At 37.7% G+C, this 21,824-nt stretch overlaps 1 protein-coding gene across 11 annotated transcripts in view; it reads right to left on the reverse strand.

Annotated features, from left to right (window-relative positions):
• KLHL13 (kelch like family member 13) overlaps positions 1–21,824 on the reverse strand; it is an 88,035-nt gene that overhangs the window by 57,749 nt on the left and 8,462 nt on the right. Inside the window, exons 2-4 of one of the 11 annotated variants that reach the window (XM_026848256.1) lie at positions 21,714–21,778; positions 13,148–13,206; positions 3,345–3,416 (exon numbers count right to left, since the gene is read on the reverse strand). In XM_026848256.1, coding sequence (XP_026704057.1) covers positions 3,345–3,416; positions 13,148–13,167 — 92 coding nt within the window. In that variant the 5' untranslated portion in view covers positions 13,168–13,206; positions 21,714–21,778. Of the gene's footprint in view, positions 1–3,344; positions 3,417–9,663; positions 9,776–10,273; positions 10,353–11,203; positions 11,338–13,147; positions 13,207–13,357; positions 13,457–21,690; positions 21,779–21,824 lie in introns of those variants that run through there. The other 10 variants (XM_026848253.1, XM_026848257.1, XM_026848260.1 and 7 more) reach the window with 10 other exon arrangements.

Genomic DNA, 21,824 nt, shown 5'->3' on the forward strand with positions numbered 1-21,824 from the left:
TCTCCCTTAAAGGGAGAATGGTATACATGTACCCCGAGTAGCTTATTTTAGATTTAGGACTCTAAAGCGCCTTATAAGCCTAACATCACTTTGAATAAAGACTCCCTTTTTTAACTTGATGCACTCAAACACCAAACTGAGCAGGGAAGCAATTACTCATAACACTACACCCACCACTTGCTATCAAGAGAAAAGTTACAACCAACATATATCCACCCAAATGACAGAAGACAGAGATATGAAAATAAAAGGGAAAATGACAATCAGCATGATTACATTCCACTAAGAGCATGTCACCAGCTGGAGAACTTTCCAGAGCTGTACCTTTTCAGCAAAAACTGCTCATGCAGTATTGAACACAGTACAAACCATCCAGATTTTCCAAGCAGCTAGTTTGCAAACTTACCCATTCCATTAAAAGCAGTAGCCTTGCTTCCTTCAGAAAGAAAATAACTTTTAGATCCAAACCTATTTGTTGCCCACATCAAGATCAAGTTGCAAACATTTCATGTGTCAAAAGCACTATTACAAACACTACACTAAAAGTAAGTTTGGACAGATGTTAGGATCCAGAAAGCATGTACAGAGGAAGTTTAATTAATTGCAACTAACCCAGAAATGCACCAAAACCAAAACTGGAAACAAGCTTTAAATACGCAAGAGGGTGTTAATACTTTGAACCACCATTCCTTTCTTCATGCAAAAAAATATTTTAACATAGTTCAATGTTACCAATTTATTCATCAAGCCTGCACATAAATTGGTAGTCATACAAGATCAACTTCTGGGTTTTTATCAAATACTCCATCACCACAAAGAAAACATTACTTTTACCTAGTCAATATAGAAAAAAAAAACTCCAGAGATTTTATTTAAATTTAAGTCAACACTAAAGCTGGGAGTTTTTACTTTATTAAACCTTAAGTCATTTGGAGTAGTAGGTTAAAAGAAGTTAATTTAGAAAGCTTAAAAGCATTTATTGGTGAAAAACCTTATATTGAAGAGGTTAATTCTTTCACTGAGGTTAAGAAATCATTTCCTCCTAAACAAGCACAAACACTGTCATACACACCATACTGAGACCAGATGTGACCAACACAAGTGTCCAATAAATAAGAAACCTCTCATCTCCTCAAAAAAATCCACTGGATTTTTTCCAATTCTTTACTTTCTAACTTTAGCTCTTACATTAATATATTCAAAAGGCTTCATATGAAAATACCAACATTCACGTTTCAAATAAAAACATACTACTTCTAAAATATTCAAGTGTGCATGCCTCAGAACAAAGGACATAAGTGAATTCATGGACCTAATGAGAAGGAGAGAAAATGTAAGTAACATCACTGCTACAGAGAGAGGCATGACATACAAAATCAAGTACAACAGATTAATTAGAGGGAGACTGGATGGAGTAAAGAAGTGCTGTTTGGGTTTATAGAGACTGGAAGATTTTAAAGATGCAGAGAACACATACATAACAACTCTGCTCTAGGGAAAGTTTTTATAATTTTTTCTTCAAGTTTTAAGCAGAATTCATTGAACTGCCACTTTTATGCTAAGCAGAAATGTGACTGACTAAAAGGCTGTACGTATTCACTGAGAGACAACAGTATACAAGAATTTCACTCATATGGAAGCCTGAAAAGTGAAACTTGAGACTGAACATGTTCAAGTCACCATAAATGCATCCAGCAGACAAAAGGCACTTGTGTGCCTGTAAAAAAAAAAAACAAAACAAACAAACACAAACCCAGAAAGTCTATTGCTTTTAATTCAAGATCAAACAACTAGTGAAAAATCCCCTCCGAAGCAGAAATCAGCATACTGATAAACTGGATCATTCTTCAAGAATGATTTAGCTACTGCCAAAACATAACTTCAATAATTTAAACTGTTGTCCCATGAATTATCTGTTTAGACTGAGATCAAAGTACACAAGATCAGTCAATGAAACTACAGAAACAGCTCTATTAGATTTCTTTAGACTAAACTTGCTAAAAAATAAAGGTGCTTAATGTCAATTCAACCTTTGGAACAGAAATAATTGAACATTTATGCTTACAAAGAATGCTCAAAACAGTTCTTTAATACATTAACCTAGTTAAATGAGAGGTTTAAATGTTAACTATCAAAATGAAGAATGTGGAAGTCTTTAATGGCATTAACAGAAAATTGCTAGTCATGAACAATTCTATTTGATACAGCAATATTTTCAACCACCTACAAGGGAAAACAAATCCTACCAGTGTTGTTTTCCTACTGAAACACCCTTATTCTTGCTGCTATAGTTCATATAGCAGTGCAGAAAAACACCCTTTCTGTCCCATTCTCAAGAGAAAAAAAATCAAATCAAAACTAACATTCTTGGTATGATGAAGCTTCTTCACAATATCGAGTGCCAAACACTTTTGTACCAGCAGCTATTTCATTATAAACTTAAGGCATCTAAGCTTAAATGAAAAATAATCATCAAGTTCCTAATTAAACTAAAAAAGCATGAAAACTAACAAAGGCATACAGCACATCTTCAAAGATTTTCTACAGAAAGATATTGCACTAGAAACATACTGATTTTTTTAGTTTCTTTGAAAAAATGAGATGAGTCACTTACTAATCAGATCAGAAAACACTACCATTACAGGTGTGCAGAGTACAGCACAAGATAAAACTGTAAACAATTTTATAGCTTCCTGAAATCTGGTTCAGTTAGTTAAAACATAACTGTTCTTTTATTAAGAACTTTATTTCAAGAAATAAGGAAAATCTTAATCTTCTTCTAGAGTTTCTTCCAGGACAAGGTGATCGTCTCTACTCTTGCCCTAAATTTGTGAGTTTGTTTTCTAATAAAAGAATAAGCACAAAAAGATGAAGTAGCAGGTAAAGTGTAATCAAGAAAGACCGAATGGCTGATTTCAGTATATTTCAAGACAGAAGTCCCTCTCCAGTCATACTGGGAATGTTCTTAGCAGCACACTAAAAGATTTGATAAGTAACTATTCCTGCCTTGTTGTTCTGTAATTGGTCTTTGGATACCTAAAAGCAGTTGCAAGTGCAGCTGTATCAACTAAATCAGAAAAATCCACAGAAATCTTGGACCATTAAGATTAAAGCTTTGTTTGAAAAAAAAAAAAAAATTTCACATATTTGAAGAAAAACACATTATTTGAGGAACAACTTAGCTTACAACTCATTAACTAGGTCCTTTTGTATTTTAAAGTCATTTGCTACTTAGCTCTTCCAGAATTCCTCAATTTTCCATATGGGGAGAAAGGGCTTCCAGGCTGCCATCCTGAAAAAACCCCACTGATGCCTCTGCAGGAATTCAGACACTTGCAACATACCTGTCATGAAGCACTGCTGACACCTCCCCTCTGAGCACAGAATGATCCATGCCACCCAGGTTAGTAACTCCCCTGTTGACCAAAGGATATAAAATGTAATATGTCATTTTAGATTAAGATAGCCACACCGAAGTGTGCTTAACATGGTAGAATGCATGAAGTTGCAGCAAATAGCTGCCAAAGATATGTGGAGTCTATCTTTTGTTTTTGATAAGAAAATTAGGGGGGTGGTTTGAAGAAATAAAAATGAGTCACAAAGCCAACGAGGCACATCCTAAAATCTATTCAGGCACAACAGTATCTGCATGCTGACCATCTCCATACTACCTTTTGAGGTTTTTAAAGAAATTTGTCAAGGCTATCAACAACAGAAGAAAGAAAACTGACTCGAGAATAAATTGCATCAACTGAAAAATCTGATGTTAAAAGAAAAAAATTGTGACAGCATAAAAAGTGCCAATCTCAATGAAAAGCCTTTACCCCAATCCTCCCCAAACCTAGTGCACAGAAATTTCTGCATGAATCTCTACTGCTCAGCTGTGTTGCCTGTATTTCTGCTACTCCCTTGACTACCATAAGCTTCAATTAGTCTTCTTTTGGCTTGCAAAGACAGGATCTAATCTAGGATGCTAATTTCTAATTAACTTGTCTTGTATTCATGTGTGCTTTATAAACCAAGGAGAACATCTAGGAGGAAATAGAATCATAGTATTCCATTTCAAAGCAAGGAACTAAAGCTTCAGTGCACCAAAACTTCGCAGCTCTTCAACTGTTAGAAGACTGAACAGAAATGATAGCAGACTTGGGCCTAATTTGAAGCACAAACAGTGAATTAAATGAGAAAATTGAATTGACCTCTTATTTAATTACTCATCTTTGTTCAACTTAGAGAAGAAAAGGTTGAGAAGGATCTCACCACAGGTTTCAAATACCTCAAATGTAGTTGTAGAGAAGTCAGAGGTACTCAGTTTTTCTTTATTATAAATCTCTCTTGAAAATGTGTTATGAACTGAAATACCTTCAAATCAATATTAAGTCACTGTTTTCACTACAAAGCATTCCAGACAATGAAAATATTCTGTATTTTAACAAAATCAGAATCGCTTAATATTACTCGTTGCTCTCTTTGCCAACAAAGCATCAAGAATGAAAATGAAATTCAGAAGGTGAACTAGGTCTTCACATTTTAATACTACAAACCGTTGGGTGAACGTGACAATATTTATATCAAATTCTTCTTTTCTACCCACATTGGATAAATCTACGTTTATGCTTTTCATCTTGCCTGCAGTACTACATCATTAGGCATGTGCAATTGCGCCTGACTGGTAATTTGTTTGCTGGGGGGAGTAAAGAAAGAGTGTTTTGTTTTCAAGACCTCTTCCCTTGGCAAGAGACTGAAGATATAGGAAACACAAAGGGTGCTGTTTCTCTAAAGAACTTACACATTCAGGCTAGCAAGAGCCTTAAACAAATGAGGTTACATCGATCAATTGCTTTTATGAATTTCTGTCATCAAATCAATTTGCATAAACTGCAAAAAAAACCCCACCATCTTTCACAGTGTGTGCTGCCTGTCTTAGTCTCAAAAATAAAACAAAATTTTCCAGAACTATTTCTCCAATATCTTCAAGATGCAACCTTTTCTCCCTTGTTACCTACTCAGGTAAATCCATCTTTCATAAAATTGGAGCTTGTCAGAAACCAGAATAATTCACATCTCTTAAACCTTTCTAACTTCTGAAATGTCTTCCTGTCTTACCTCTTCAGTCTCTTTATTACAGCTTATCCATCCAATACTCACGCTTCTCTCACTAAATTGAGCATGAGAAGCTTTTTAATGCCCTTCAGGGCTCAGCTTTGCTGTTTTTGCAACATTTATTCTGCTTAATTAGATCAACCTTTGCCAAAGCATCCAACAAGCACCTCTGTTTTCTTCCATGTAACCCATTATGCACAAAGGTGACTTAAAAAAAAAGCAGCAATAATTTCTCCCTCAAAATAACCATCAAGTCAGCAAGGACACATGACACTGACCATCAGAGTGCTGATATACAGCAAGTATTTCTTCTTAGTCACTCAGTTTGATTTTTCCATAGATCCTCATCTGCACCTGCTCTCTCATTTTGCACTCCAAGTTATAAGCACCTTGGATGAAAGATATTCTGTTTTACCTTTGTATATACTAGCACTGCTTGTCAGGTAAGTATTCAAATAACATTACCTAAGGAAAGTTTCAGCATACTAGATAGAGCTGTACTTTTCACAGCATTTTCACGTACCCACAAAATTAAGTAAAAGCATAGCATCTTTAAATTCAAAAGAATAAAAGATCTAAACTTGTCACAGGGTCAGTTTTTCATATGAATTAAGAAAAAATGAGAAATCTGCTTCATAAGAAAGTTCATCACTTTACGTAATTTTTAATTATATTTTTTTAAAAAACACAAGACTGCCTCCAGTAAGGGAGTCTATCTGTGAGCCTCAGCAGCATGAACCAGGAGCTTGAGGTTGACTTAGTGCAGCTGACAAGACTGCAGTGACAAGTGGCATTCCTCAGGGATTGGTATTGGGACCAGCACTGTTTAACATCTTTGTTGGTGACATGGACAGTGGGATCGAGGCACCCTCAGCCAGTTTGCCAACAACACCAAGCCGTGTGGTACAGTCGACATGCTGGAGGGAAGGGATGTGCCATCCAGGGGGACCTGGACAGGCTGGAGAGGTGGGCCTGTGCAAACCTCATGGAGTTCAACAAGGGCAAGGGCAAGGTCCTGCACATGGGTCGGGGCAATCCCAAGCACAAATCCAGGCTGGGTGATGAGTGGATTGAGAGTAGCCCTGTGGAGACAGAGTTAGGGGTGGTTGACAAGAAGCTCAACATTACTCAGCAGTGTGTGCTCACAGCCCAGAAAACCAGCTGTATCCTGGGCTGCATCAAGAGAAGCATGGCCAGCAGGTAAAGGGGAGGGGATTCTTGTGGGACCCACCTGCAGTGATGTGTCCAGCTCTGGGACCCCCAACATAAGAAGGGCATGAATCTGTTGGAGCAAGTTCCGAAGAGTCCATGAAGATGATCAGAGGCTTAAGTCCAGGCTTAAGTACCTCTCCTATGAGGACAGGCTGAGAGTTGGGGTTGTTCAGCCTGGAGAAGGAAAGGCTCCAGGAAGACCTTATTAGCAGCCACCCACTACCTAAAGGGGTCTACATGAAAGCTGGGGACGGACTCTTTACAAGGACATGTAGTGACAGGACAAGGGGTATTGGCTTTAAACTGAAAGAGGGTGGATTTAGATTAGATGTAAAGAAGAAATTCTTTACTGTGAGTCATGAGGCACTGGCACAGGTTGTCCAGAGAAGCTGTGGCTGCCCCCTCCCTGGAAGGGTTCAAGGCCAGGTTGGACGGGGCTTTGGGCAACCTGGGCTAGTGGAAGGTGTCCCTGCCAATTGCAGGGGGGTTGGAACTACGTGATCTTTAAGGTCCCTTTCAACCCAAACCATTCCAGCATTCTAGAATAGCACAGGTACGCATTACAAGTGCAAGTAAGCAGTGACTGTTAAGGTGGCACTTTGCCTCTTGCAAACCCAGTACAAAAAGTTGATTATCTCTGATCAAAAGCCACCAAAACTAAACGATGACAAGAAATGAAAGCACTCTGCTAGCATGATAACAGCAGAGACTCAGGCCTTTCCATCAGAGGCTATTCTGATCCAGCTGCAAACACCCAGATGCAACATCTGTTGAGAAAGGGTTGCTTAGGAGCAAGCATTAAAGAGGGCATCAGACAAACTTAAAAAAACAATATTCCCCATGGATTTTTCTCTTTAATGAAAAAGACTATGATAATATTCCTTACTACATTTTAAAAAATAAATAAAAAACAACATACTGTTTCCAAAGTTATTCACATTTGGGTCCTTGAAGCAAAAGCAAGAGATCATAATTAAAAACAAAAGTTGTGTGACCAAACTCTAAAATTTAAGGAAGCTTTGATACTAAAAAACCAACACACTTCATATTACACACAGGAGTTCATTAAAATTCTGCAGTAGGCATATGCTGGATCAGTTCAGACTTCCTGAAATGCCATTTACAAGCAATGCAGTTTCAGGTAAGCCACATACACTAAAAAGGAAGTTAGTTTAATAGAACAGGATCCACTACACTGAACTCCATAATATAAATCTATATTTAAAATCAGTGCAAGTAATTCCTGTTTTATGTAAAACATTCTTCTGCAAAACTAGTTTCTACAGCACACAGAGCACTATTAAAAAAGGTGAACATCTGGCTTGTGAAAAATACACTCTAACCTGCAGGATGCAAGCTGGCAATGGAAACATTACCAATGTGCAGAGTACAATGCTACAAGAGATCTACTGCCATGCCCTCATCATTCTAAAACGTGTCCCAAAACGGACCAAATCAGAATAGACAAACTGTTTCTGCATATAGCAACCTCTAACAAGACATTACAGAGACAGCAAAATAAACCTCTAGAGCTGTAACATGGGGAGAGAAAAACCTTTGCGTAGTCTCAATGCAATCAAACCTATAATCTCAAAATCATTCAGCAATTTCAACCTCTGCATAACACTTGCAGGAACACAATCATGCTTCTGTGCTCCTGAGCTAAAACGGGATTATTTCACTGCCTAAGTACACCAGCATCTGTGCCACAACAGATCTCAGCTCTCAAGTCAATCTGTGCTTTGGCAGTTATGGGCTTCTTCATTTGAACTCGAAGAGTGACAAATCTGACAATGCCAGAGTCATTATTAAATTTCAAAGTAAATGCAGTGTCATTTTATATAAAGAGTTATGTAACTAAAGTTTAAAACCAGACCTGTCTAATACACTCGTTAAGCGACACGTAGGACAACACAGAGAACACTTTTACCGAAACCCTAAGCCACTAGTTTGTGTCTGCCCCATCAGAGGTCTCTCCTCTCTTTGTACATCATTTCTCAAGTTTATACATTTCAAATGAGTCTCTCTTTCCACACCAATGACCTTGATGACACTGCCTCTGACCTCTACTTGTGTCTAAACTAACAACCACCTCTGCCTGCTTGCTACAGCTTTGTAGCCAACAGCCTCATCAAGAGCAGAGCCTGACAGCTCCTCCCTACCAATTCTTCACATCCAGCAGACCCGAGAGACATGTCCCTCCAGACTGTAGTGGAAGTGGCACCTCTTGCCACATCCACTATTTCAGGCTGTATTTCAGGTTTAAGACAGTAAACTGGAAAGAACCAGGCTGTTGAGTCCCATGCACCTAATGTGTTACAGCTGGCAGAAGGGTTCTCCCTTGCCCCCTTCCCTCCCATTCTTCAATGCTCTTATTTTACTGCCAAAATTAGCTTTTACCTGAAGATTTCCAAGGACAAAAAAACTACCTTGTTACACAGCATCACATCTTTCCCACAAATGAGGCAGGGACCTGAAACTCACCCATTTCCACAAGCAGCTGCATGTGACACCAGATCAGGGCACTATGCAACAACAGTCTCAACCCACTACACTGAAAGTAAAGTAGCAGAAAGCAGAATTTTTGCAATGCTGAGGTGTGTGTAAAAAAACATTGTCTCAAATGAAATATTCTTTTGGAATTTTAAGTCAGCTGATCAACTGTTTCATGCCTGGATTTGCACAACAGACCACATATTTATGGCAAGATGAATCAAAATATTATGAAGCTTATTAGCTAGCCCCAAAACATCTAATCAATTTGATGAACAAGTGTTCTTAAAATATTTGAGTCCTTACAGATTTACCATATCTTCAGTGTTCTGTAAAGGACTTGCATTTCACCTGCATTTTCCATCCCTCATAAAGCCTTTATCACCTGTGGCTACAACTTCAGCATAAAGCTCATTCATCATCACCTATAGTTAATAAATCCACAGTGGTGAAATAGACTCCACTGATAAAAGTTTGATTAGATAAGCATTCCATTTAAAAAAAAAAAAAAAAAAAGCACACAGAAGCAATCCAGAAAATACAAGAAAAACCTGTACTATCTCCAGGAAGAACACAGGACTTGACATTCGTATCCCACTTTCTCTTCTCTAGGAGTGAAAAAAGCCCTGGTAAGAAACCAGCTGCTGACTGTCGGTTATTTTAAGAGCATAAAGCTTTAGGTGGTTACTAAGATCAGGGAAGGCCAACAGAACATATTAGTCCATTCACAAGGAAACTGAATAGCTTAGATACAACATGTCCCTTTGGTGTCCAACTTGTCACATACACCCCTAATCTACTGATTAATGAGGGCACAGCTCAAGTACCTATTACTATTGTACAAATTAGACTTACTCAGACACAAGCAGATGTCAAATAGAACAAGGCACCCTCATTCAGCCTGTCAGGAAAAAAATCAGCATAGGGAATGGGTGTGCACCTCTGTTTCGGTTGAAGTGGTTTATTTCTATAATTTTAAGTTAAATATTGTTCAGTGTACATAGAAATTAATATTTCTAAAGCACATTAAAGTAAAAGTCAATATTACTAAAATGAAAAACTTTTATTGTATGTTCTCACTTTATTAGCAAAGCCACTTTTTAACTTAATGGACTAAGTTGCTGTATATATTTTAAGCCCTGTAAAGCTTGCTGCTTGAGCATTCAAAAGGCAAAAACATTTTTCCACTTTTAACCAGTAATACAACACATTCATACGTGCACAGTAATAATCATGATAAAAACAACAGTAACGGGTAAATACCAATTTCCATTATCCATCCCACAAGCTGAATATAACTGTATAAATGCCACCCACAGAAAGACATATTACAGCACAGAGGTTGAAGCCCAGGTTATGATCATGTAGAACTGGGAAAACAAACCAGCTCCTGCAGCTCCATCCTACAACAAGGACTAAACTATTCAATTCACAAGCTATCCCATTATATTTTACACACATTCACCCTTGCAGTAATCACATAAGAACTAATGAAACCAGCAGACAGATATTACCTGTTATTGCAGCTACTAATGCTGACACAGAGGAGTCTTAATGTAGGCAAATCCAGAAACACTGTTCACAGTGGGTGTCATTGGCTGTAAGCCTTATCCTCTTCTTCTAAGTATCAGAACACAACCTGATGCAGCCATATGCCGAGGACCATGAAAAGCTGACTGCTATGCAACTAAAAAGGTCCTTAACAGCAACCGTCTGTAAGAATTAAATGCTAGACCCACAGACTGTTGCCTATTTTTCAGAGCCTTTTCTGACACTTACCACTCTAAAATATAGTCATGATCTGTAAACATACTCAAAAGAAAAATGTACACATTGTCAGGGACTGTGGCATCACTATGAAAATATGTTAAGGTATGTAGACTGATACTTGGAACATTTATACCTGAACATTTTTTTAACAAGAAATGTGATCAATCAAGTTCAAATTTTACTAAGACTTTTTTTTTAAAATGAAGTTATTTCTCAACTGCAAATTTTTCCAAGCTCTGTAGAGTGATACCCAACTGGCAAGTAAGTACAACTGCCTGTCTAAAGCACATTAAACTTATGCAAGCCTGTATAGATCAGATGACCACGCAACTTCTACTTCCTTTGTTCACCCTTCTAGAAAGCTACAGCAAGAGTTTAAAGATTTTATTTTTTTTAAAGGGTAAAGATTTTTTAGTTATGAAAAAGCTCCTTTGTCCTAAGGAAGCAGCTTAGAAAGTTGAAACAGAAGAATCTGAACCAAACCAAGTCTTTGGTCACATCCCCTCACCTCATTACTAACAGCAATTTCTGTTGTTGAGTTTGAAGAATTTAAACAGGAACACTTTTAAGGCCATCTATGAAGCAAGCAGCCTAAGGAAGTAGCAGACCCCTGAGCCACCCCTACCTGATGTACTGGGTCAGAAGTGGGACTGCCAAAGACTGTCTCAGGGCAGACCAGAGCAGTTTGAGGAGCTGCAGAAGGAAGATCTCTGCCCACAAGATCTAATCCAGGGACTCTGCTTGAGCCCTGACCAGAATCTGAAAACAAGGAAAACAACGCATGCCATAACCAAGGAATCAAATAATCCACTACTCTGGTTACTCACAAAATGTATCTCAAAGTAATATTTTTATTAAAAGTATTAATTATTATTCTTAAAAGTTAAATTATTATTAAATAATATTAATATTATCACTGCTACTCAGCCAACTGTGTCAAATTCTTCATGGACTTTGGCCACAAGAGAGTGATTTCAAGGTCACAGAGTACATCAAATCAACACTATCTCCTGGGCAAGTCAGCTGGATCAGACAAAGGATTTCTCCTACTGCTTCATAAAGCATCCAGCACCTGGCCAGAACACTTATAAAAGAAATCCTCCCGCAGCCATCCTGAACTGGCAAGCAGTGCCTGGAAGAAGCCAAGGGAAAGATGACTGCAAGCCAGTATTATCTTGAAACAGACTGAAAGCAAGACAGACTACCAGCCTCTATTTGCAGATGCCAAACCTTATCCCAGAAGGAAAAAATTAAGCATTAATAACAATTTTTTTTAAAAGTAGTTACTAAAATACAAATCAAAAAACCCTATCTATGAAAATACACAAAGAAGTCCAGGACAAGGGAAGCCTAAAGATCATTTTAAAATCTTTTCCTTACATCTAGGTAACACAAAAGGCAAATTCCATATAAGAACCCAAACTGGTTCCTAGCTATGAGTTTAAGCAATTACTAGTCTATTATAATAAAAGGATATTTTGCAATTTAGGAACAAAATTTTCATGGTGTAGCATTAATACTACAAATGCAAAAATATTTCGAAATTAAGATGCTTGAGGTAACAGTTCTTCTAATGTGAGCTATTCAGTGACAAGAAAAGCACTGAAGTTGTCCACAATGTTGTGACACCATTCTCCTAGAGAATTATCATTTGAATACAGCAGTAGCTCCAGAGTATGGTTTAAAAGAAAGCTCTCAAGACCACATTATCATATTACACTTAAAACAAAACAAAAAGCATGAAGACTATAATGGAAAATCCTAAAATAACGTGCTGCTTTACTTCTCAACTGTTACTGGAAATTTGGCAAAAAAAAGGAAACACTGGGACTAATTGCCCCAAAGGAAAGAGCTGGCTGATGAGTCTACAGTGCTAGAAACAGTGTATTTATGGAGTCCATCTGACAAATAAGATCACTGCATCACCTAATTGTGCTCAGAAAAAGTGACCTTATTTGCACAAAAGTAAATCTTCTAAATACTTATTTAGGTACAGTTATATTGAGTCATAGAGGTTCTTCCTCTCCTCTAATATTTTGGGAGCATAGTTAAGCTGCATGCTCCCAGAACATCGTTGCAGTCCAGCAGACAGGAACTGAAAACTTTCAGAAAAGCTGCTACTGACTGCTACTGTTCCCATCTTCTTTATGGCAAATATATCAGACTTCCAAACAAAATTAGACACGTACAATAGGTAGCACCTGTAAGCTTGACAGAAGACCTCCTGTAAGTACCAAGTTAACCCTACTACAGGTTCCAATGTCAGGGATTTTTACTGGTGTCTAGAACACATTTCAGCAGTCAACAGTAAAAGCCACTCTAAAAAAGTTAGATAACATTGTTAATCATTTATGAAACTATACATATTCTACTGCTCTGTCTTCCAGCTCTTTATCTCAATGATCAGCTTTGTCTATGGCTTCCATGAAAGGCTCTATAGTCACAGCTTTCCAGAACCAAATGAAATTGCTAGGCAAATGGCACAGTTAGAAATTCTAAGTTAGGAAAAAAGAAAGATTCCCACATTAGGATTTTGGCCTTTTTCAAAAAACACACATCAGTTACTCACAAAGTGTCTCTCCACATCATCTCTGATAAGCAGAAATATCTCCTCTGTTCTTCATGCACCTGTAGTCAAACAAAAAAGAATTGAAGCAGAGTTACAGACAGACATCCCATAATAGCACCTGCCTCTCAGATCCCATGGATTTTTACAAAACAAACAAACATTTATTCTAAACATTCACACACAATATGACTTTTTCCCCATTTCACTAACTTTCTCCAGTAAAATTACAGAGATAAAGGAGCACAAAGGGAAGAAAACTGCTTCTTGTTTGCATGTATTACACTGCTCTTTGCTGTGGAAACAAGGATGAATTATGAAAACTAATCAACTGAACCAAGAGAGCACATGCCCTAGATTTTTCAAATAATCTCTTGGTTTAACCCAGTTGTTCCTGAGCCTGCCTATCCCATGAACAATTTACTATAATGGAAGCTGTGACTCATTAAAGTCACCTTTTATTTTAAGAGAGAAACAGCTCGAATTATTTATGTGCAAGATGTAATCACATTAATTTGTACCGTAGGCCAAAATTTTAATGAGTTCCATTTTTAAGATCTAATATAGTTGATAAAAAAATCCTTGTTTAATTTTTTTATGTCTCAAGAGTATATCTTGCAGCCATTAACCAAAATGAAAGACTACAGACTATATTAAAGATTGTAAACTCAGAGTTCCACTTAAAGGGACAGTGAAACAGTTGTAATATTTCAATTTGCTGACATCATTTAGCAGCAAGCATTGCAAAATATAAACTATGCAATACCCCTGAAAAAAGCCACTTTTCTGATTTTTTGTCTGTTATATTTTCAATTGTTAAACATAAGTGAATGAAAAAAATAGTAGCTGTATGAATTAAATATTACTTTAAAGCAGTTTACTATTAATTTACAGCCCAAAGTAGAAATTCCTATTTTTAATACTTTTAACATACAAAACTAAATTAGTATTTTTAGATATGGTCACAAAACAGTAAATCTGTAACAGATTTGAAATACCAGGTCAGTTATATATAAAAACAGAAAACAAACTTCTGCAAATTATCCTCTCCTCTTTAATTGCACCACTACAAATACAATTCTGACTTCAGAGAGCAAGTTACAAGCAATGCTAATTTAGGAGCCTGTCTCAAATTTTATTTTGTTAAAGCAGATTTAGACATTTAGTGGAAGGAAATCACATAGTATTTGCAAGCATGAATTTTAAGTTCGGTGTGTGCTTTGCAATACTTCAAATATGTCATAATGGAAGCAGCAAACAGAACTGCTTAACAGCATCTAGCTTGCCCCCTCCCTTCCACTGATGCTAGAGCAGCCGGTAGAATAAGGTGGTTCTTAACTCCTGGTGTTGCTGCACCTTGGGGACATCCTCTTGTTTCAGGTAAACTTCAGGTTCTCCTCTCTTAAAGAAGTCTGCTGAGTAAATAGAATATGTTTTATCTGTTGTCCATCATAAAACATGTTCAAAGAGTACACATACATGTGAACTGCTTTCCTACCATCATACTCAGAAATAGTTATTTGCAAAGTCCTACGTGATGAGCAGTGTGATTAATGTAATTAGGATGGATACTACAACCTCATTCCTTGTTTTATCATCCTGTGGACATTCCACAAGCTCCTCTGATGAGGCAAATACACTACATAACAGTATGAAGGGATCAAAAGACGGGTGGTCCTTAACTTCACAAAACCCTAAGGTTGGGATTAAATTAATGCTAAGAAATAAATGAAGTTGGCCTCCTCTTGGGCAAGCATACACTACAGATGGGTTTGCATATCTAGTTAAGCATCTTCTTTCCATACACCTGCTCACTGAGGTCAAAACCACATTCCTTTGATGTGGTCTTTAATAGGGTTGCTTATCTGTATGTATCAACTATACTGTTCACTACAGCTTACTTAAAAATTGGGAAGAAAAACCTTTCAATTACTGACTACAAATAAAAATACTTTTTTTTTTTAATTCTTCCATTTTACATAATTTCCCTAAACACGTCACTCAAGGTCAACCTAGCCACAAGTTTCTTAAAGTTTTTGAAGAAAAAAGCATTAGTAGCATACAGTAAATTTTTGCTGTTCCTGACTAAACTAGACCTGAATTCCTGAAAAGATCAGTTTTAACTTCTCCCAGAGACTGTTTAACACATTAGACTGGCCAAACTGTTTACATACAGTCAGTACTACTTTTAATAACTTTAACCTTGCTGCCTGGCTTCAAATAAAAAGCTATTAGAGTGACTTCAAAAATTAAATCCCTTCTATCTGTATAACTCCTCCCTGCAGGTTTCTCTGGGACAGGGTTTTAGCAAAACAGCTTATGTTATCCGCTCACATTACTCTGCTTCCGAAAGGAAGCTGAGCCAATTATACTGCAAGGTGAAAGCTGAATTTTTCTTTTTATTAAATTTGAGACTTTTTTTTTTTTTTAAACCACTGCTGATGGAACAAAAGAAACTACCTCTGAGGAGCTGCATGGCTGGCTTGCAGTAAAGAATCATGAGAAATGCTACAGGTATTTTTTTTTCCTGTAAACAGGAGAAAACTAAAGGTTATAAATACAAATAGTAAAGGATGGGCGAGCTGATGAACACAAGTTCTAAAACAACTGATGGATTTTCTTCCAATAAACTACAAAACTCAGTAAGTGTATGAGGAATACTTATCAAATCTCAATACCACAGAAATTCAGATAGTTCAAATTCCATGTTAAAAATAAAATTTTTTCATACTCAGAGTTTTAGTTAACTTCCAACTGTAACAACAGAGCTGCTATAACTTTTCCATTCTCACTTTACATGCTCAACACACAAATATGAGAAATTCACACCACCACTTACGACTCTGCAGCTACTAACTACATCCACAGAAAGGACAAATCTCATCACCAGCACTAACTTGTCTCCCCCTGGCAGCTGAATTTCTCACTGGTGTGCAAGTTTCCCAGATCTCTGCTTTGTGGCAGTTGCTCTTGTTGCTGCTGTTATATTTTGCAGTCGTTATTGCAGATACGCAAAAGCAAGTACATATATTTATGAATAACGATTCATTTCCTTTACAACCTATTATATTTGTTTTAACAACCTTCAGGATGAATTTAGGAAGACAATTTAAAAGGGGCGTGGTTCAGACTCATGTAAAATTGATTAGCATATCAGAGAAATTAAACTATTTCTAATTCCAACTCCATAAAATAAATAGAAACATTACATGTGTTGGTCATATGCCAGTGCACACAACTCACTTAGCGGATACCCTGTGACAGTAACTTGTTTGTTTTTATACCCGTATTTCATCTTTTATCAGAACACTCCAGATTTTTCCGAGTTGACAGACTATGCACATGGCTTATGTACGTTATTTGTATCAGTTACAGTCAGGTCTTCAGGAACAACAGCAAGTAAGTGACACATGACATGTCAAAGACAATAAAGTGTGTGGTGCACAGTCTAGGAAGCCATTAAATGAACAAGCCCACTCATCCTCTGTGGCGAACATATGAGCGTGCAGTGAACATGAAAAATACACTCATCAGATCAGATGACAGACCTCAGCAAACACACCGTTCCTACAGGAAGCAATTTGTTTTCAAATGATGCTCAGAAATCACAAAGCCAGATGATGCTGTGATTTAGCCTGACCTACAACATTAATGCAGTCCTTTCTCCAGCACAGTAGCCAATGAAAATTAAAATCATAACAAAACAGAAGTGCTGAAAAACAGACTGATGACTAAATCCACAGGGATCAAGAGGCTAAATTCTAGACTGAGAACATTAATGAAGGATACAGTTCCACATTACACTTAGTTCAACCTAACTACTACTTGCCTACCTAACAAACCAACCAGCTGCACAATTCAACAGAAAATGGTTGTTGGAGGGCAAGCAGCACCCAGCACAGCTACCACTGCCTCTCATCAGACAAGCAAGGTGATCCCACTCACCTGGTGGCAGCCGCACGTCCCTGGCACCCACTGAGCAGTCCCTGGCACCCACTGAGCAACCGTGCAAAGAGAAGAAGGAAGCAGCATTGTTCCTTTTAGCAGCAGCTGATTAAATCTGACATTGAACTGTACTCTTCAAAGAGCTGCTTTAACGTCTAAATAAGAATAATAAGAGAATCTCTCTCCAAATACAGAGAAATATATGCCTAAAAATTAGTTCCTATCTTAAAAGTAAGATGTAGAATAGCTTGATGTAGGCAGTTTTCAGTGTGAACTTTGTACGTGTTTCTAGACATTAGCATAGCTTCCCAGCTTTTATAACAGGCACCCGTGTTGCATTACCTGAGAGCATTAACACATATCAAATATCACCTGATAATCAATAATTAACAAGTAGAATCATTAATATTTTCCACCTACAAACTAGTATTATATAAGTAAACATTTTCAATAAAGATCAAGTCCCTGCACAAAAGAAACCCTGTATCTTAGACTACAGAAGATACAAAGCTACCAATTTGCTTCAGTCAGGTGAGATACTGCATTTTGAGAAACCTAGTGTCATAAAGGAAGCAAATAAACTGTTGAAATACAACTCCAGGTAGCAGAACAGATCTTATCCTAACGGAAATTTAGTAATTGTATTAAGTAAAGAAGTTTTACCCACCAAAAACAATGCTACCATGCTCATTAACTGCAATTACATAATGTCCTTTGTAAATGTACCTTAAAAACGTTAAATGAAAATTTTATTCAACCTGCTTTAAGTACACAAAATAAACCAAGCTTCAGCATGTTCACACAAGCTTAGAAGTCTTCAGTAAAATTTCACATATAAAAATGAAGCTTCTCAGTATAGTATTTCAATCATATAGCAAGAGAAAACAGTTCTCAAGAAGATCAAACCATTAATAAATCACATCCAAGTAAAACACCTGCAGTTTAAAGTGGCACCATAGGCAACTGGAAGATGCTATGCCATATTGGATGCCCCTGTGTTATGCTCTCAAAATCAGCAGCTTCAGCAATCCAACTCCCAGAAAAGAACAAACTTTTCTCCCACTAGGTTGAACCCTAACAAGACCAGCTTCCACACATAGCGATCCCAGCCTGAGACCAAAGGAGAAGTGGATAAGGTGGAGGCTGCAGAAAACACACTGCAGTGACAGTGAGTTTAAGGTGCCAGCACAGGGAGAGGACAAGGAGGCTGCAGGGACCAGTGTTCCAAAACACAGGAAAGCACAGGTATGACAAGCCAGCTCCCTAGCATAGCCATGCAGACCTGACAGGTTAGTAACCCTCCTGGCTTCACATCGGCAGCCCCAGCTGCTCTGTCTCCTCTGCCCTTGGCCCAAACATCTGCACTACCTCTTCTTCATCCACAGCTGCAGCTCCAAGCATCCTTCAGAGCTGTGCACAGGACCCAGATGGTCTGGCAGTGGCAGCTGCTTAAAATGCTGTTGCCTTCCTATGCTATCCCCACACCCACAATCCAGAGCAGGTCCCCACAGATGACGATGCCCACACTCCTGTTTGTCCGTGTCAGACTACAAGCATCTTCCAAGCCACTCCTCTGTTAAAGTCAATGTGCGCTTCTGCCTCTGTGGTTACGACTGGAGGAAGGTTTTTAATCACTATCTCTCAAGAGCTCTGAAAGTACAGAATTACAACTCTTACCCTACATGGATTGCTTTCATTTGTCAGGAGCTCCATTGTGGGGAGTGTATGTCACAGATTTAGAGGCATCAACTAAATACTGCTCTAGAAAGGTTAATGAAAAGGCCAGTTCACATCACACTGAAAACAAGGGATAACAATAGGAGGTAAAATCCTGTGGAGCTTCCCAGTAATATAATGCACAGTTCAGTAGACTGAAATGTTCCAGCCTTCAAAAGTGACTTTTGGACAGACAGCCTTTATTATCTGACCATAATAGCAAAAAAAGCCCACAACACTAAAGCCTACTTCCCCGTTTCCTGCTATAAAATCTTTAGGTATCCCTCTCCTATATCACACCCCACAGGATCAGAGCCACCTCCTTCACTGAGAAAATAAACCTCTGGTATTTCTTAAGCCACCATTCAAGCATCCATGTGACAAGCCACCTTGGAACCACTTTCCACTAAACTCTGAGCCTTCACACCTGCTGTTACTTTTGTCAGCCACATCCTTTACCAGGCTTCATCTAAACAGGGAAAAAAAAAAACCAACATCTACATATGTAAATAAAGGCCTGGGAACAATGCTTCTGTATCAAGTTAGTCAGCATGATTTCAAACACCAATCACTATCGGCAAGTTTACTAATTTTGGAGTGCTGTTAATGGGTGAAGGTGGAATCTAAGGAAGACCAGATTGCAGATCAACTTAAAGGCATTAGTTTTCCTTTGTTTTCTAACAGCTATTTTGAGCATACCTTAAAAAGACACAACCACTGAACTGATAATTGAGGGAACACTAGGTCATAAGGCTAGCCAGAGCACAACATAGCACACACCACTCAGCAGCTTATCATAAGCCAAACAAATGACATGAGTTGAATAAGATGAGTTTCACATGTTGGTAATTTAGCTTATTACTTAGTAGCATGTGGACATTTTCTAACACTGTAGGATTAATAGTCAAGATGAGATTTGGATTTCTAATGCTACTTGTCCTAGAAATGGACATTAAGAACCTCCCAAACACAAGGACCTTGAACACCAGTACAACAGTCCAGCTCTTTTGGCTCCAATAATCACCTCAAAAGAAGAGCTAGAGAAGCCACACAACTTTTAGATAACTGTTTAGCACAGAACAAAAAACCCAAGGTCATTCTAGATGTCCCAACTTGCATCAAGAATCATTTCCATCCTTAAAATTCCTCTTAACTACACTGTTCGTGCATTTTGATATTACATACATTTGCTCTCAACTCCACAAAAAATCATAAGGTTTTGTCAGAGCAAACCTGTGAACAGAAAAGTTTCCTGCCTTACCTTTCAAACAGAGAAGCTTGTTAAATAGCACAGTTTAAAATGAATGAAAACTTTACTTCCAAGCAGCACAGCTTAAATTGTTGGCTCAGTCTATCCATGATCAGAAAAAGTAAGCTGAAGCTTTAGCTGCATTCTGCTAAAATGTCAAAATTATTTCATAATCTACAAATATATACATACATTCATCTCTTTCAGCTAAGCTGAAAGCAATCAGTCTTAACAGTATCTCCTTGTGTTACATACACTGTTTTTTACAAAGAACTAAACAGCTTCCTGTGTCTTTATCAATTGTTCTAATAAATGACCTAAGGCTACTACATAATTTGTCCACAACAATTTAATAATTACAGTATTTCCTTCAAAGGAGAGTTCTAAGATTTTCAAGATATAAACAGTGCCTAACATTTCAAGCATATCAACCAGCTTTTGAAAGCCCTAGGTAAAACACTGCTCCCATGGAAGAATTAAACGTGACATGGTCAGAGTTCTACAAAAGAAAATGAAATATTTTTCATTTGAATATTTGCATGTTAAACATTTAAACTGCTGTGAAGAATTTAGATACAAGAGTTTCCAAGAGCCGTTCATTTCCAATTGACTATATCCAAATCATGATATTTAACAATACAAAAGCCTTCTAATTTCTGTCCCAGTGAAGGCTGACAAATAGCATCAATAGCGTCTGCTGAAAATTTACAATTTACAAGCATGCTACTCACCCACACAGTCTCTCATATGTCATCTATTTTGTACTAGGAAAATTCATCAGAATAATTTTCAATGCATCAATTTAAGGATGTCTACTGCAACATCTGGAAAAAGCTATGTAAAGAATACAGAGCATGTACATACACAAATATTTATGTATCCTTCAAATTAGAAAGTTTCAGGCTACCAACACCACAAAAATATCTGAGTAGTTTGATCAGCACAAGAGTATCTTTAAAGGTGCCTGCTTTCTCGGATGCATAAACCATTTAATCAACATCTATTAAATGCTAAGTTTCATATAAGGAAAACACGACACACGAGCCAGATATGAAAGGTCAGACTGAAGACCTATTTAGCCCAGATACCTGTCTAACAGCAGTCAATTCAGGAGTGATGCCAGTAACACGACACTGCACTCCAGCAGCGTTCCTCAGCCAGCGTTTTAGTGCCTTCCCACAAACTGCATTCAGAACATAGTCTTTACCACTCTGCAATTCACTTTTTTTTCTCCTTCCACTAATTTGTCTAACCACATTTCAAAATAATTTGTGCTTAAGATACCCTGTGACAATAGTCTCGATATAATTACACACTAGATAACAATGGAGTCTCACAGTATAATTTCACATTGCAGGAAAGCATCCTTCAGCCACCACCTCAATAATTTCATAACGCACCACCCCAGTAGCCTTCCCACCTCCAGTGTCATACTGGCTGCAGACTTCCCCAGAGCCGTTTCCCAAAGTGCTTCCCTACTGAGCCACCCCTCTGACTTACTGTACTGTCTCTTTAACTGCACGAAAAGCTGGCAGCACATCCATACTGAACTACACAGTGTGTTGCCTAGTTATGTTAATTGAACAGGAACAGTTTCACTGGGGTTTAGCCGTTAAAAAAATAATTATTTGCATACACGAAGCATCTCAACTTTCTTACTGTTCATGGCAGGATCCCAGGGCTATGTTTCGCCATTCCCAAGTAGTCCAGGTTAATTTTGACATCTAGAACAAGGTTCAGGAAGAGAAAAAAAATTGTCATACACGTTTG

The sequence above is a fragment of the Athene cunicularia genome, assembly GCF_003259725.1.
Source record: "Athene cunicularia isolate RWA chromosome 4 unlocalized genomic scaffold, athCun1 chr4_part3, whole genome shotgun sequence".
NCBI classification, from domain to species: Eukaryota; Metazoa; Chordata; class Aves; order Strigiformes; family Strigidae; genus Athene; species Athene cunicularia.